General features: G+C 42.4%; 1 protein-coding gene across 1 annotated transcript in view; it reads left to right on the plus strand.

The window, feature by feature from the left end:
- MYH15 (myosin heavy chain 15) overlaps nt 1-6499 on the plus strand; it is an 83364-nt gene extending 76865 nt beyond the window's left edge. The window contains exons 41-42 of the mRNA XM_081908322.1: nt 2362-2499; nt 6365-6499. Coding sequence (XP_081764448.1) covers nt 2362-2499; nt 6365-6382 — 156 coding nt within the window. The 3' untranslated portion in view covers nt 6383-6499. The remainder of the gene's footprint in view (nt 1-2361; nt 2500-6364) is intronic.
- Nucleotides 6500-15454: the final 8955 nt, after the last annotated feature.

A 15454-nucleotide genomic window follows, 5' to 3' on the forward strand; every position in this document is an offset into this window, starting at 1 on the left:
GTTGTATTATTCAAACCGGGAAAGGAAGATAACTGCTGATGTGTGACAACAACACTGCACAAACAGGTATCATCAAATCGCCTCAGAATCCTGAACATCGCAGCAATTTCTCTTCCCTTTTTGAAAAGCACATTTCTTCTACCTTCAAAAGCATGGAGGAAAGTTTAGAGAGTACATGTAAATCTCCTACTGATGATTTTGAAAACTGTGGGGCACAGAGAGCTGTGTCATTGCTTTGACCCTAAGTCCAGAATGTTTCCAAACTCCAATTTTGAAAATGGTTTTCTTTTCCTCAGCCACACCAGACCTTTCCAAAACATCTAATTTTACAACAAGAAAAACTTGAATTGGAAGCACAAATAAATTAGGCACAGTTACTTAATTTTGTTCAGTTTCCATAAACGGGTTAAAAAAGCAACAACACAGCACTGAAGCTTTTCAGTTTTGGAATATTTGCTGTATTTTTATTTTTTTTAAAAAATCCCATCTCCTCCCCCTAAGAAATAAGGATGCAGACCTTCAGCAAATTGCTGTACTATGAAGCACTCCTATTCACTGTCAATCATGCCTCATTCTGTCAGACTTCATCCCATTTTCCTCACTGCTAGTTTTCTTTGTATACCTCTCCCCTACCTTGGAAAAAGGGTTAGGCAACATTTCATGGTCACTGGGCACACTCAGTCTTGACTAGGCCGTCTTGATAGGTTCTCGCAACCTTAAAGGCTACTTTCTCAAGATCTTTTGTACTCCTGGAACCTTGCATGTTCCTTCTCATCTGCTGATACTGCCGTTTTACGTGGGAGTGGTGCAGTTTTGGCTTCATACACAACAGCACGCATGCTGCATCTCTTACCACAAACAGAGGGGATGATGTTTCTGCTGCATTCCATTATCTACAACAAATCTAAATACAGTTTCATCTCACAGAATGGAAAATGAACGATACTTTGGTACAGAATCATTTGTCTAAGGCATTCCAGTGCTTGACAAAATGATGCTGCTGTCAGAAAACATTTCACTCTGTATTCCCGTTTTCGCTTCAGCGAATACCACAGTCAGATCTTCTGACTTAATGCACTAAAGATCTGAAACAGAGTAGTATGTGTTTACTAAAAGTGTCTCAACGTATTTGGAGTTCCATAGCACAGCCACTGGCTGTACAAGCAACTTTCACATGGCTTTCTGCCTAGAATGAGAGTTCTCAAAGGGCGAGGCAGGCCTACTTACAGCAGTAAAATCTGTTGCTGAGCATTCCTGTAAACGCAGATGTTTACATTTCTGGATTAAGTCACAAGGCTGATTATGGAACTGTTTATGGAGTCTATGGATATGTCTTTCCCAACTTGGTGTCTTCTAGATGTTCTTGAATTCCATTATCCCTGACTTTAGATGGGTGACTCTATCAGTTCTTATTTCTCTCTTGAGTTCCACATCACATCAGTCTGCAATTTTTTACAAAATATTTGCAGAAGATCACCAGCATTTTAGTGTGAATTTCTCCTAATTTACATTTTTTATATGCCATTTTGCCTAAAATACACATTTTTACAAAATAATTTCTCCTAATATAATGCATGGTTATGTTATGTTTACTAATGCATTTGTTTTTATGGACATTTTACAAATTATAAGCATTTTTGTACACATTACGTGGCTGGAGAACTGCATTGCCAAAGTTTGATATGTGCGAATGTCAAAGGATGAGTATTTCAGTTCATGCATTATTTTGGAAAGTGAAAAATTCATAAACTCATCTTTAAATGTAAACTGAATCAGATTTCTCTTCCATCCCTATCTCTAACTGTTTGCCATGCTAGCTGCAGATGATGGGAGTTGTAGTCCAATAACATCTAGAGGGCATCAAAGTTTGCCTTATTTAGTCTTGGAGGCCTTTGTGATAATACCACTACTTGAGGGTCTAGAGCAGCGGTTCTCAACCTGTGGGTCCCCAGATGTTGTTGGACTATAACTCTCATCATCCCTGAGCTCTGACCTTGCTAGCTAAGGGTGATGGGAGTTGTAGTTCAACAACATCTGGGGACCCACAAGTTGAGAAAGGCTGGTCTAGAGCAATTTGCTATTTCTTCACCACAGAATGTGGAATTTTTCTACTCTGTTTGCTTTCCAATTAAAGGCTTGAAATCACTACCTGCCATCTACAAAACTCTCTCACTGATCACTGATGGCCTCCCAGATAGACTTTTAAAGATGAAATTGCCTTTCCTGTGTAGCAAATCCCACAAAGTTCCATGAAATGTTTACCACTGACTCACGCATGCTTTTCACAAGTAGTGCAAGGTCCACCACTTGCTAGATTATGGAGGCAAAGCACTTTCGATGTTCTTATCTCCCTCCTACCAGGAAGCTCAAGCCAACCAGTACCTTGCAAAGTACAGGAAGCAGCAGCATGAATTGGATGATGCTGAAGAACGAGCCGAAATAGCTGAATCCCAGGTCAATAAGCTCAGGACCAAGTCAAGGGATATTGGCATAAAAAAGGTATGTCAAGTGAATCGGGGGAGAATGTTTCTGGTAGAACCTTCAGAAAAGCAGGGCAGGACATTGGAGTGAGGTGAGGATTTCGCGGGCCTGCATCTCAGACAACCCATCTATGTGCCTACGTACTTGGAACAGTCTTTCCTATTTCTCCTCTGCCTGCCCAGTTTGGGAGAAGGGGCAGCAATTCCAGCCTGATGGGTTGACTCCTGAGGTCCCAAAATGCAGCCAAGAAGCACTGAAGGCTGAATCTTTCTTGACAGTTTACAGCCGAGCAAGGTATGCAGGAAATAACACTACAAAGGCACAGCTGTGAATGAAACACTGCAGACTGCAGGAAGCCATTCTGTTGTGGAATGCTTGTTATTCCAAGCCAAACTGCATGGTATCAATATATTAATTTAGTCTAGGCAAAACCAGATAATGCCCAACACATATTAATCACTCAAACTCTATGTTTTGCCCACGTAATGATGCCTTTGGAGCTACTGTAATTAATATAAGAATTAATCCTCAAAGGTGCAATCCAGATCTATTAAAATCAATGTGGAGGGTTGACAATGATTTTGTTAGGATTTGGATTACATCCTAAAACCAGCTAAAGCTAGCAGTTAACAACCTTGGCGTTGGCTTATTTGCATTATTTTGGCAGCTGCAACTCATAGTTTCTGGTTATATCAACATTATTTTCTCTAATGATGGGTATTGAGAAAAATCTTATTCACTAATATAAATGAAAGTCCCCATAGAACAGTAGAGGCTAAGAAGGAAGCCTGTTCTGGCCGACATCCATATTGCATAATCCTATGATGCTGTTGTCATGGCCACCATTCTGAGAGCTCCACGGGGTGACACTAAGGTAGAAAACATAATCGCTTTCAACCTGAGTGAAGCAGCAAAACTTCCTCCTTCACATGATGTCTGTAATAGTCAGAGACTCACAAGCATTTCCACTGCAGGTGAGGAAAGTGCCCACATTGCCTGTTGCTTCTTGTTATAGGCAGTTACAACGCTATAATAAATCCCTGTTGTGATTTTGTAATGCACAGTGGAGGTGGCAGTTCCTAGCAATTTTTGGAAACTTGGAGGCGGATAACTCCCCCCCCCCCCCAAATCAAAACCATTTAGCTCCTCTTCCTGTTTTTCAAACATTACCAAAAGAATGCTACTCACAAGTAGAAATGCCTTTCCGCATGCAGGTCAAGCAGTGCTAAATGCAGGTGTTGGACAGGGGGCAAGATCTGGTTAATAGATGTGGGACTGTGTACATGCTGTCATTCAAACATACGAAAAGATTAGACATTGCCTGCTTCTGCTCTTAGAAGTAAATCCTGTGGGATGAGCATAATGTATGTAGCTATAAGTCATTATCACGCTCTTGGCTTTTAGGGTTCCCAAATAGAGAGAGGTGACACAGTAAACAATAATCACATGCACGGTAGGCTTATCATTATGCAAAAAATATTAATAGAATTCTTCCAGAAGTTTTTCAGGCGACAAGAAAAACAACACTCCACCAAACACCCAAAGCCAAGTTTTAGTAAAGAGATTTATCCTTCATTTTACTTTTCCACATTTGTTTGGGCAGCAGAAATCCATGCAGATAAAATGCAAATAGAAAACACAACATTAAAAAAAAATACTTCTTAATACATCAGCCCACTTGATATCTTGAAAACGGAGGTTATTCATAATTTGTACATTTAAACCCTGCCATCACCTAATATCTGGAGAAACATGCTATGCTTTTTAATAACATTGAGGAAGCTGCAACTTTCTTTATCACCACAACACTAGACCCTTACTCAGCCTCTCCATTCCACACAGTTCTTAAAGACACAGATTCCCTTTTAAAGCCAGGAAAACTTTCTGCCCAAAGATTTTCAGAATATCTACCTTTCTCACCTCCCATGGTATGTGGACAGACTGTCTCAAAAAGTCCCCTTCATAGCCTCATTCCCTATAGTACAGTTTACTTAGAATCATAGAATTGTAGAGTGGGAAGGGACCCCGAAGGTCATCTAGTCCAACCCCTTGTAGTGCACGAATCTCAGCCATTCAACCTCTGTTTAAAAACCTCCAAGGAAGGAGAGTCCTCCACTTTCCAAGGGAGTTTGTTCCACGGTTAAACAGCTCTTACTGTCAGAAAGTACCGTATTTTTTGCTCCATAAGTTGCACCTAGTTTTTAGAGGAAAACAAGAAGAAGAAAAATTCTAAACAAACAGTGGATGTATAGATTTTTGTGGTTCATGCTGTGGCCACAGACATGTGATTTGACAGTGAGTTTGGGGTAGCCCAATGCAAAAATCCTGAGGATCCATGTGGATCCGTGCTTTGTAACCACGTTTTTGTGCCATTGAGGCCCCACGCAACAGTGGGTGCGTGATTTTTTTGGTGCAGGCTGTAGCCATGGACATGCTATGTGATCTGATGGTGAATTTGGGGTGACCCAATGTAAAAATCCTGAGGATCCATGGCCTTTTACCTCCCCCCTCCCAGGCAGCCTCCTTTATTGCTAGTGTCCTTTATCTTCCAATCGCTTGCTGATCAGCGGTTTCCTTTCAACACTCCCTTCCCTCTTGTTTGCCTTAGTGTCTTTTCCTTAGCTGGAGCGTTTTTTTGCTCCTCCTTTTCTTCTAATTTCTTTCCTCGTTGTTTTAGTCTTCCTGTCTCCTCTCCTTGCAACTTCCCTGTCTTTACCTCCCCCCTCCCAGGCAGCCTCCTTTATTGCTAGCGTCCCTTGTCTCCCCTCCCGATCGCTTGCCAATCAGCTGTTTCCTTTCAACACTCCCTTCCCTCTTTCAAAAAAAAAAAAGCATGATCTGCTTTTTACCCCTGGACAATTCAGCTCCAGGGACCACACATTCGCTCCATAAGATGCACAGACATTTCCCCTTACTTTTTAGGAAGAAAAAAGTGTGTCTTGTGGTGTGAAAAATACGGTACTTCCTGAAGTTTAGTCAGAATCCCCTTTCTTATAACTTGAATTCATTGGTTTGACATGTGGCAGCCCTTGGTTACGTATACATCTGCTTCCTATACACTTGGCCCTCTTACATGTAAAGTAAACAGGTAGAACAAACATGTGTGGGGCAGGGATAGCAAGCTCCACCCCTGACTTGCACACCAGAAGAGAATGGGCACTCACCCCGATTCTGGTTGGGCAGCGGTTGCAGCTCAACCCAGTGCTCCCTGGGGCACAATGGAAAACATTATTTTCCTCATGGCTGGACAGTGTAACCCTCCCCTGCTGGCTGAAAGGGCTTGTGGGATTGCCCACCAAAATTTCCATTTGAACTGGCCAATTACGGGGAGTGGGGAGCTAAAGCAGCAAACCAGAGTAAAGAATAAATTAGTTGAACTTAATGGAAGTTATGGCTAATCTATCCCATTGATTCCGGTGGGAATGGTGTTCAAGGAACAAAGCAATTCTGCACATGTCTACTCAGAAGTATGCTCCATTGTGCAAAATGGGTCTTACTGCCAAGAAAGTGGATATGGGATTTCAGCGTCATGCTACCTTGCTACAGTTCACATAGTGGTTAATATGCAAATCATCACTGCATGCCACAGCCATGAGGTGGTCACCATTCCTCATGGATGCTACTGTACATTCTTAATTTTGTACTTAGCTATGTGCAAATGACGTGTTGTGCCCTGGTACTTTTTGAAACCTCGTAAGACGTTCTGCGTTGCACTTCTGTCTATATTTTTCCTACACAAAAATGCATTCCACATAGGAAATTCAGGATGAATTCAGTAGGCTATCTTTTCTAGGAAGTGTGTAAAGGATTGTTGCTTTAAAAAGCCATGCAGTCATTTTGGTTGAGCCTAAACTGTGTTGTCATATTTTATAATGTATTTCAGGTTCACGATGAGGAGTAAACCTATTATGCCTTGAGTAGCTGCTGGCTAGACTGGTTCTTACATAGAAACCAGCAGCCCACCGCTGAAGCAGAAGAAAACAGGCATCTTAACAAATAAACAAATATCAAATTAAAACCTGCTGATGCCCTTGTTATTTGTGTTTTCAGTTATGTTTCGCAAGGCTTGGTATTTGGATGTGAAAAAACAATTTCAGCACTTTTTATTAGTATTTAGGATGTTGGAGATAAAGTGCAGATTTCACAGGAAAACATGTTTTGTGGAATCCCCATTGAAATATCTGGAAATTGCTTAATGACTGCCTTTTGATGTGACTTGTACAGGACAGATTTCCACCACTGCCCTAGACCTATGAGTCAGATAGCCTCTTATTCATGATCTAGAGGTTGTCATCTGGTTTAAAGGCACAGTAAAGCATACTAAATGCTCCCATGCCAAGCTTCTGTTTTTGGAAACGCAAGGAATTCAAAGAAGGTGAGCTATAGCTTTTTTATTATTTAAAAAGTCCCTCTGAAGACTTTGTAATGAGTTACCTTAGCCAAGAGCAGTCTGTCACATACATGGCCCTAACTCCCAATCAAAGGCTTGTACCAATCTCAAATTCCAGCAGGCTAAATCTTCTAGCATCTCCTCCTTGATGTTGTGAGCTTCAGATCTCCTCTATATATGAAGCTGCTGCAGAGGAAAGATGTGAGACACATGAGCAGGTGTGTGAGATGACAAGACGTTAGAGATAGGTAATAACTCAGCAGTCACCCAGTTTATGGAGAGATTGAGGCATTCAGATAAAGGAGCCAGGAACTCCATGAAAAGCAGCAAGGGAAATATAGCTCTTATTAGGCTTATGCATGTTACCAATTTTGTCACACTATATTTTCTGCTTTCCATTGACCTTTCCGCTGAAGATTTTCATTGAAAGGGGACATAGCCTGGATCTATAGTATATATTCAGGCATAATCATTCCTATATCTGGAGTCCTACAAAGGAACTTCCCATCACAGCTGGCTGCCACCAGTAGCTGGTGGACAGAAAAGGTTAATTTGTTTTTCTTATTTATCTTAGATAGTGGCTTCAGGGTGCATGACTCTTTACTGTAGTGGTAGCGAACCTGAGACCCCCCCCCATTGTGATTGGAGTTCAGCTTCCATTGGCCCCAGTCAGTATAACTAATAGTCAAGGACAGGCCTTTGCCCAGAGGGTTTTTAATCCACTTTGCAAAGGGAAGTGGCAGATGAAAGAAAGGTGAAGTGGTAGCACAGTAAACAGGGAGAATATGCATTATTACATAAGTAGATAGTACAGTTGTACCTCGGCTCCTGGATGCCTTGGGAGTCAAACGTTCTGGCTGTTCCAGTTTTCGAACTTTCTTTTGTTAGCTAAATGTCCAACGGGGGTTCCACAGGTTCCGATTGGCTGCAGGAGCTTCCTGCAGCTAATCAGAAGCCACACTGGTTTTCAGAAGTCAAACGGACTTCCAGAATGGATTCTGTTCAACTTCCACGGTATGACTGTATATGTATTTAGGTTTCGTAACAGTAGGGCAAGGAGAGCAGGTGGTTGTGCCGAATGCTCCACAGAAAAGGTGGGTTTGGAGGAGAGAGTAGAAGGAAAAGGAGGCCTCCATGCTTTCCACTAGGTCCAAGGCAAAGATGTGGAAGCCTCTTTGGTTTTGCCAGATTTGCCGTGACAGCATCAATGCTCTTCCACCCACTTTGTCAAACATAAGTCAGGCGTGCCTTCTGACAAGACATGAGGAAGTAATTATGTACTAATGATTTCAGACTATTAGTGGATTCTTTGGAGAGTGAGTGACAAAAGAGAAAGCATAGTCTTTCATTTTGGAAAGCGTACCTCTGTCACTGCGTTCCATTCTTCCTTGACAGTAGACAAAGTGGCTTGAATGCATAATCTAATGGCCACGAGGGATTTTAAAGCTTTGCATTGAAATATGAGCCAGCACTCGACTAGCACTCTGTCACTTCAGGGTTGCACACGGCACACTGACAACATGTCCACACCATGGCAAAGAATTTAATGCATTTCTCTTAACTAGCATTCTCAAAACTGGTGTCCTCCAGATGATTTCAGTTACAACTTACATCAGTCATAGTCTGGGGATCATGGGAGTTGTAGTCCCAAAAATATGGAAGACACCTAGTTTGGGAAGGCTGCTCTTAATGACTGACAAAGCAGTTAAGGGTTTAGGAGTTAAAATGGGTGTCTACTTCCAGAAAGACTAGGGAATTCCTAGGTTCTATATGAACTTGCACCAATCTTCCTTCATGCAAAGGGACTAATAAGCACATAAATCAATCATGGCTATTCCTCTGTATAGGTAGTTATTATTGTTGTTCACTCATCTACACCAGACACAAAAGTAGTTGTTTTTAAGCTATTTTTTAAGGAAAATGGGCAAAAAAATGACATTTCTGACACTTCTGATATGGCCAGACATTTTAACTGCTTTTTGAAAATTCTGCCCAGACGCCATTTTTGACAGACGAATCCCGGCTATATCCAGGAAATTCCAGATGTATGGCAGCCCTATATTATGGATCCTTGTGGCAGGAGAATAATCTGCCTCACTATAGTCCCTTGTAAATGTATAAAGGGTAGCTGAAAACATTTTTTTGCAAAAGTAGATCAGAGTTGGATTTGAACTTTGGCTGAGCACTGGTGACCTGTACTGCCTGGGTTATCTGTCTTATTCTGATAAAGACTGGTGATTTTTCTTCAGGGGAACCTGAAAGTTGCATAATACCACCGAATTACCAGAATCAAGGGGAAGACTAGGGCCTGGCCACAAGGTTACTGACCATGCACTGCTATATAGGTCTATTGATTTCAATTAGTCTATTCTATGATCTAATATTCAGTATCCCACATAATTAATGCCAATATGATATGACATGATAATATGATATGATATGATATATACAAGTAGGAGCGGTCTCTATTATATCAGGATGAGTGAAGTTTGACTGCATTTTCTTTTGTCTATGACAATTGGAAAGCAATGTGTTTTCCCCCAATGGCTTCAAAATGTCATTCTGCTTCCTGAAGAAGTTCCCTGCCTGTTTTCATTCAAGGGATGTTGTTCCATCTGATCATTTCCCTCAAATACAAAGTAAGAGCTGTTAGAGCTAGTACTATAGGACATACCCCCAGGGACATTTTAATTGAAAACTTCTGTACTGCATGTTCCGAAAAATTTCAGCCAGCTGTGCTCGAGCTATAAAAGTTCATTGCAAATCAATGGCAAAAAAGAAAACGGAAGTATCTGGCAAATACAGCAGAGGTTGGAGCATGAAGGTTGCATTCAAAAAAATTCAACCACAGTTTATTTTTCTCAAAAATTGCACTATATATGTTGTTAGGGTCTGTTTTACATTTAGAAACACCTAGATTGCCAGCGTTCAGCACAAGGAAAAGAAACAAACTTTGCATGCACAAGTATGGGATATATTTTTAAAAATTAATATATATTTAAACTAATTTTGTTTAAAATGTTGTAATAGAGGATTTTCAGTAATATTAGTTTTGGCATTAGATCCATGCAATTATCACACACCTCTTCATGTGCGAGATCCCTATTTGAAATGAACTTTCCTGGTCATATTAATTCTAAGCATTAAATACAATGTGAACATAAGAGGTGCCTTACACCAAGTCAGGCCGTTGAACAGTAATGTTTTATGAACTGGCGGTGGCCCTCCAGGTCTCTTTGAGCCCAGCCTGCCAGGAATCAAATCTAGGATTGCCTGTATGGAAAGCTAAGCTGTGGCCCTTCTATCTGCCAGTGGAGGATACAGAGGCTCTGCTGCACGCACATTAGGATGAACACCAAGAAAAATGTAGTGTAAAGAGATGCACATTTAAAACACATTAATGTGAATTAAGATGCACATTATGTGGAGTCCCTCAAGGATTAGTATCCAGACTTGTGCTTTTTAACTTGTTCGTTTAGATTTAGAGCTAGGGGTTAGCACTGGGGTAGGCACATTTCCCAGAGTTACCGAATCATTCACGGTGGTTGAAACAAAACGATCGCAAAGAGCTCCAAAAGGCTCTCTCCAGACTGAGTGGGTAAGCAGTGGAATGGCAAATGCAATTCAATGTAAACAAGTCTAAAGCGATGCACAGTGGGTAAACAAACCAACCCAAATTTCACATCTATGGTAACTGACCAAAAACTGGCCATTGAGGTCACAGTGGATAACAGCTTGATGAAGATGTTGACCCAGTGTGAGGCAGCAGTGGAAAGGTGAATTCCATATTACTGTGGGATTGAAAATAAAACCGGCAATATCATTTTACAAATCTATGGTGAGACCACACTTGGAATGCTGCGGTCAATTCTGGTCGCCTCACTTCAAAAAGATACCATAGAGCTGGAAACGGTGTGGGAAAGATCAACCAAAATGACTGAGGATCTGGAGCAGCAACTCCCCTATGAGGAAAAGTCGTGATGTTTCAGGTTTTTCTGACTGGAGAGAATGTAGGGAAGAATACAATAGAAGCGCAGACGATTATTCTCCCTCTCTCATAATACTTGAGAACCCATGGACATCCAATGAAACTGAATGCTGGAAGAAACAAAACAAAGCATTGCTTTGCATGGTGCATAGTTGCATTAAGAAATTCACTCCCACGAGATGGCCACCAATATGGATGGCTTTAAGAGGATTAGACAAATTTGTGGCAGATAAGTATCAACAGCTACCAGTCTTATTCAGAGGCTGAGAACTACAACAGGTCTTGCTTGGAGAATCCCTAAAGGCTTCTGGTTGGGCCCTGTGATGTTGGACTAGATGGGCCTTTGGCCTGACCCAACAAGGCTCTTTTATGAATGAGCATCCATTCAGAGACACCTTGGCGTGCTCCAACCTACACTCATTCCACAGACATGGCTGCAACAGAGGGCTGTGAGGCAGTTCTGCATACATTTTGACTACTCTCTACATAGAATAGCCCTACCTATGACATTCTAGCAGGAAGTCCACGGTTGGATTCCTTGCAGATTGGATTCCTTCCAAAATCCGTGCACTGTGCTTCCTGTATCACTACCCACCCCCAGTGACATTCCTTTTATCCGAATGCCTGAAATGCTGCGATATGTACGGCCCAAGGTGTGTGGCAGCGATTTCCAACACGTATAATGCAGTTAAGGTGTATTCAGCCTGCTATCAGTTTTCCCGGCTTACCCATTGCTTCTGTTGTATCCAGAGTTGTGTTCCAATAACAGCTGTACAAGCTGCTGTCACTCAGCCGAGGGCCATGCAATTTTAATGGGCTTGCACGTACATTTCCTCAGGGATTTCTGCATGAAAAAGGGCTGTTCAATTTTTGTACTTGGGGTTTTGATCCAGGAGCTGATCTTGCTTGTAATGGTGGCGGGACACATTTCTTCCAGTGAATTGCTTTTGTCATTACCAGAATAGACCAAGGCAGCATATAGTCTCCAGACAATTGCCCTGTTACTTTCCTACAGCCTTTAAAAGGCAATGTAGAAAGATATAAATATTTAGAGAGAGAAATGGTGCATTTCTTTCCCAAATTGCAAATGCCACCTGCCAGTAGAACCATTCGTCTGGATGCGATGGTGCAGAGGAAGAACTGTTTGTTCGCTTAAATGTTGGTGCCCTGATAATGTTTTTCATTCCATCTTTTAAAAATACATTATTAAGGGGAAGAGACGGGCAGTTGCATCATCCTTGCTTCAGTTGCATCACATACTCATTCTCAGGGCTCAACTAGACAAAATGGTGAGAGATCTGTGAGTGAATCTCCTGCCATCAATTGTTTTGAGTTAAAAGCAGCCCCGGGAGGCCATAGCGCAAAGCGAGGTGGGTTTTTCAAACCTCTTTCGCCCTATGTCATTTTCCAAATCGAAATAGCCCGCCCCCGCTGTTGCTACTTGACCTATATATGGAAACATACAAGTGCTGGAGAGCAGTATTTTGAAGTGGAAAATACCATGAGAAAAAGGCATGGTCAAGGTCTCGCCCCGAGTCACTGCCCCAACCATTTAAAAAACAAATAAATCAGAAATCTCAGATTGTCTTGTTCAGTTTGGCCCTGGTTTCTTGTTTGCCCAGGACAGGGGATGAAATATCAGTAAATGTTGTGCCTCCCCTCTGCCCCAAAGTTCCCACTTTCCCAAATTTGGGAGAAGTTCCAGGGGCAGCAGTTCTAAGGTTTCGCTTCCTTTGGGAGAAGAGATCGTTGGAGACTTTAGACACATTCAAAGTATTTGATTTATTTCTAAATATGTATGTAGAACAGGGGTAGTTTGTAGGTCTAATATGCCCCAAGCAAACCTTTCTGGCATGAAAGACCCAACCATGATGACAGTGGCAGTGAAAATGTTGAAATTAAATAAAAGTAAAGTACACAGAGCACTGGAGTAGGCTGAGCCCAGGGCTGCAATGCACCCCTGTGCATTAGATTGAGCATTTAATGAGTGTTAAGGGGATGATGTGCCCTCCAGCTGATCTAAACAGCTAAGCTAAGGACGGGGTGTGTGTGTACAAAAAGGTATATCTGCCTGTATGAGTGTGTGGATGTGAGGTGTACCTGCATCCCAAGGTGCCTTCAGTTTATTCTCACACTTAAGCTCGCTCTGCTTTGAAAACTGCTTCTGTTGTTACCCTGAACTGAACCACGGATACTTTCCTTTAGTTGTAGCGGGTGACGCCTTCTCCAAAGTGATGCCTTTTGTTGCATCCTGACATATCCTTGACATCTGGGAATGAATGTTCTCTAAGCCTAACTAAACAGTTTAATAGTGATGACATTATCCCATAGGGGCAAAGCAGCTACTTTTATTTAGTTTCACTTTCCTTTCTGATATTTGTAGCTGTTAGTTCAGCCCAGGTTGGCATTGCAAGAAGACTATTTTTGGCTCTGATAAAGATCTCAGCCCCGTTTGAATGGCTGCTGGGGGATTCATTACAGTTTTCTCTGTAATGCCATCATTCTCATTAAGCCATCTTACCACAATTAGCTCCCATTAGTGAAACATCTACCAGCCATCCCAAGCCATTAGTTTTCTTGAGAAAAGTTGTATTCTTAACAAGGGTACATAGCTCAGTGGTAGAGCATCTGCTGTGTGTGCAGGTCGTGAGTTCAATCTCCAATATTTCCAGGCAGGGCTGGGAGACATGTCTGTCTGAAACCCTGGAGAGCCACTGCCAGTCAGAACAAGATGGAACAATGGTCTGACTTAGTATAAGTTCCTATATATATGTTACTATATAAAACAAAACCTATGAACAGCTTGTATTCAGCAGTATTCATAATATGATCTTAGATCAGCATCCTTTGCTCATGGAGACTTGACAAAAGAACACTATTCTTGAAGGCAGTCAGAAGTTTGCTATCTGCCAGTTTAGCTATCATATGCAGATGGCCAACAAATGTCACTGACTTGGCCAGGAAGAAATTTGGCAGAGGATGTGGTCCATCATTTTCCAGCAATGAAGAAACTGAACCAAGTCATTTGACACCATGCCAAAAAGCACTGTCATGTTCTGACAAGTCAACTGCAGAAAGAATGCACATCCAAGTCCCAGATGGAAATTTATGTTTAGAATTGAGAATGGCATTCAATTGGGCTGAAGAGCTCCTAAAATTCTCTGGGTGTTGACACTAATGATGAGAAAAATGTACAACTAGCTTTTTTAATTGACATCAACTACAACAATGCTTGAGGGACGCGGGTGGTGCTGTAGGTAAAACCTCAGCGCCTAGGACTTGCCGATCGCATGGTCGGCGGTTCGAATCCCCGCGGTGGGATGCTCTCCCGTCGTTCGGTCCCAGCGCCTGCCAACCTAGCAGTTCGAAAGCACCCCCAGGTGGAAGTAGATAAATAGGGACCGCTTACCAGCGGGAAGGTAAACGGTGTTCCGTGTGCTGCGCTGGCTCGCCAGATGCAGCTTGTCACGCTGGCCACGTGACCCGGAAGTGTCTACGGACAGCGCTGGCTCCCGGCCTATAGAGTGAGATGAGCGCACAACCCTAGAGTCTGGCAAGACTGGCCTGTACGGGCAGGGGTACCTTTACCTTTTACAACAAAGCTGGTAGTGTTGGAGTAGTATTCAGTCCAATGCCAATTGAATTGTATTAGCCTACTGACTGTTGAGATTCACTAAAAAGCATGGGTTTAAGCCTTGATTTTGATGTATGTATCTCCATTTTTGTCCACAAATCGGGACTATTTTTAATAGTGCAATCTTATGCAAGTTTACTCAGAAAGGAGTCCCACTTTGTTCGATGGAACTTACAGGCTAGCTCACTGTGCAGTCTAAGTGCAGTCTAAAACATGTAAAATTATATTCCTATGGTTTAAGTGTGCCCATAAAGGCATTATAAGAAAATAGCTACCTTGAACTTTTTATTTCAACTGTCAGTCTCCCTTCAAAACTACAGGGCATTTCAGTTGCAACATTCCATAGGCAGAGAGGAAATGCGGAAAGAGAAGCATAATAAGAAGGGAGGAGAGCAGGGGCCTTTGAAAGCTGCACACTAACAGTGCCTGCCTGGACAGCAGACCTATTACCATGAAATAAAATACATCTATTTAAATTACAGTCATGACTTCTAAATCTGCATATGGGAATAAAATGCAGCTCGTGCAAATAATAAGCAATAATAATAATTTTATTTCTACCCCGCACATCAAATCTGTGCACCCCTTTTTTAAATTTTTTGCGGGGTTCGCGTGTGCTTGATGCGTTCACTCTTTTTAAGGCGATGCGTATACACGTCTCCAGCCGTTATAAACGCGCAAAGGGCTTAACCAGTTCCCTTCAGCCGTGACTCAAAAGAAACGGCTCCTGCCTTCGGCCCCTTTAATGCCACGGAGCCCCTGCCTGCCTCCGCCTTTGGCCGCGGACATCGCAGCCTCCCTCTCCTTCTGCAGGGAGTCCGCGAAGCGGACTCAACGCACGTGACTCCGCCTCCGGGGACACGCCCCTTTCGCGATTCCTGGCAAAGATGGAACCTCAGCCGAGACGTGAAAGGGAGGTAAGGAGGCGAAGCGGAGGGAGACGTACGCGCGAGGCGACTGA

The sequence above is a fragment of the Podarcis melisellensis genome, assembly GCF_964234715.1.
Source record: "Podarcis melisellensis genome assembly, chromosome: 4".
NCBI lineage: Eukaryota > Metazoa > Chordata > Lepidosauria > Squamata > Lacertidae > Podarcis > Podarcis melisellensis.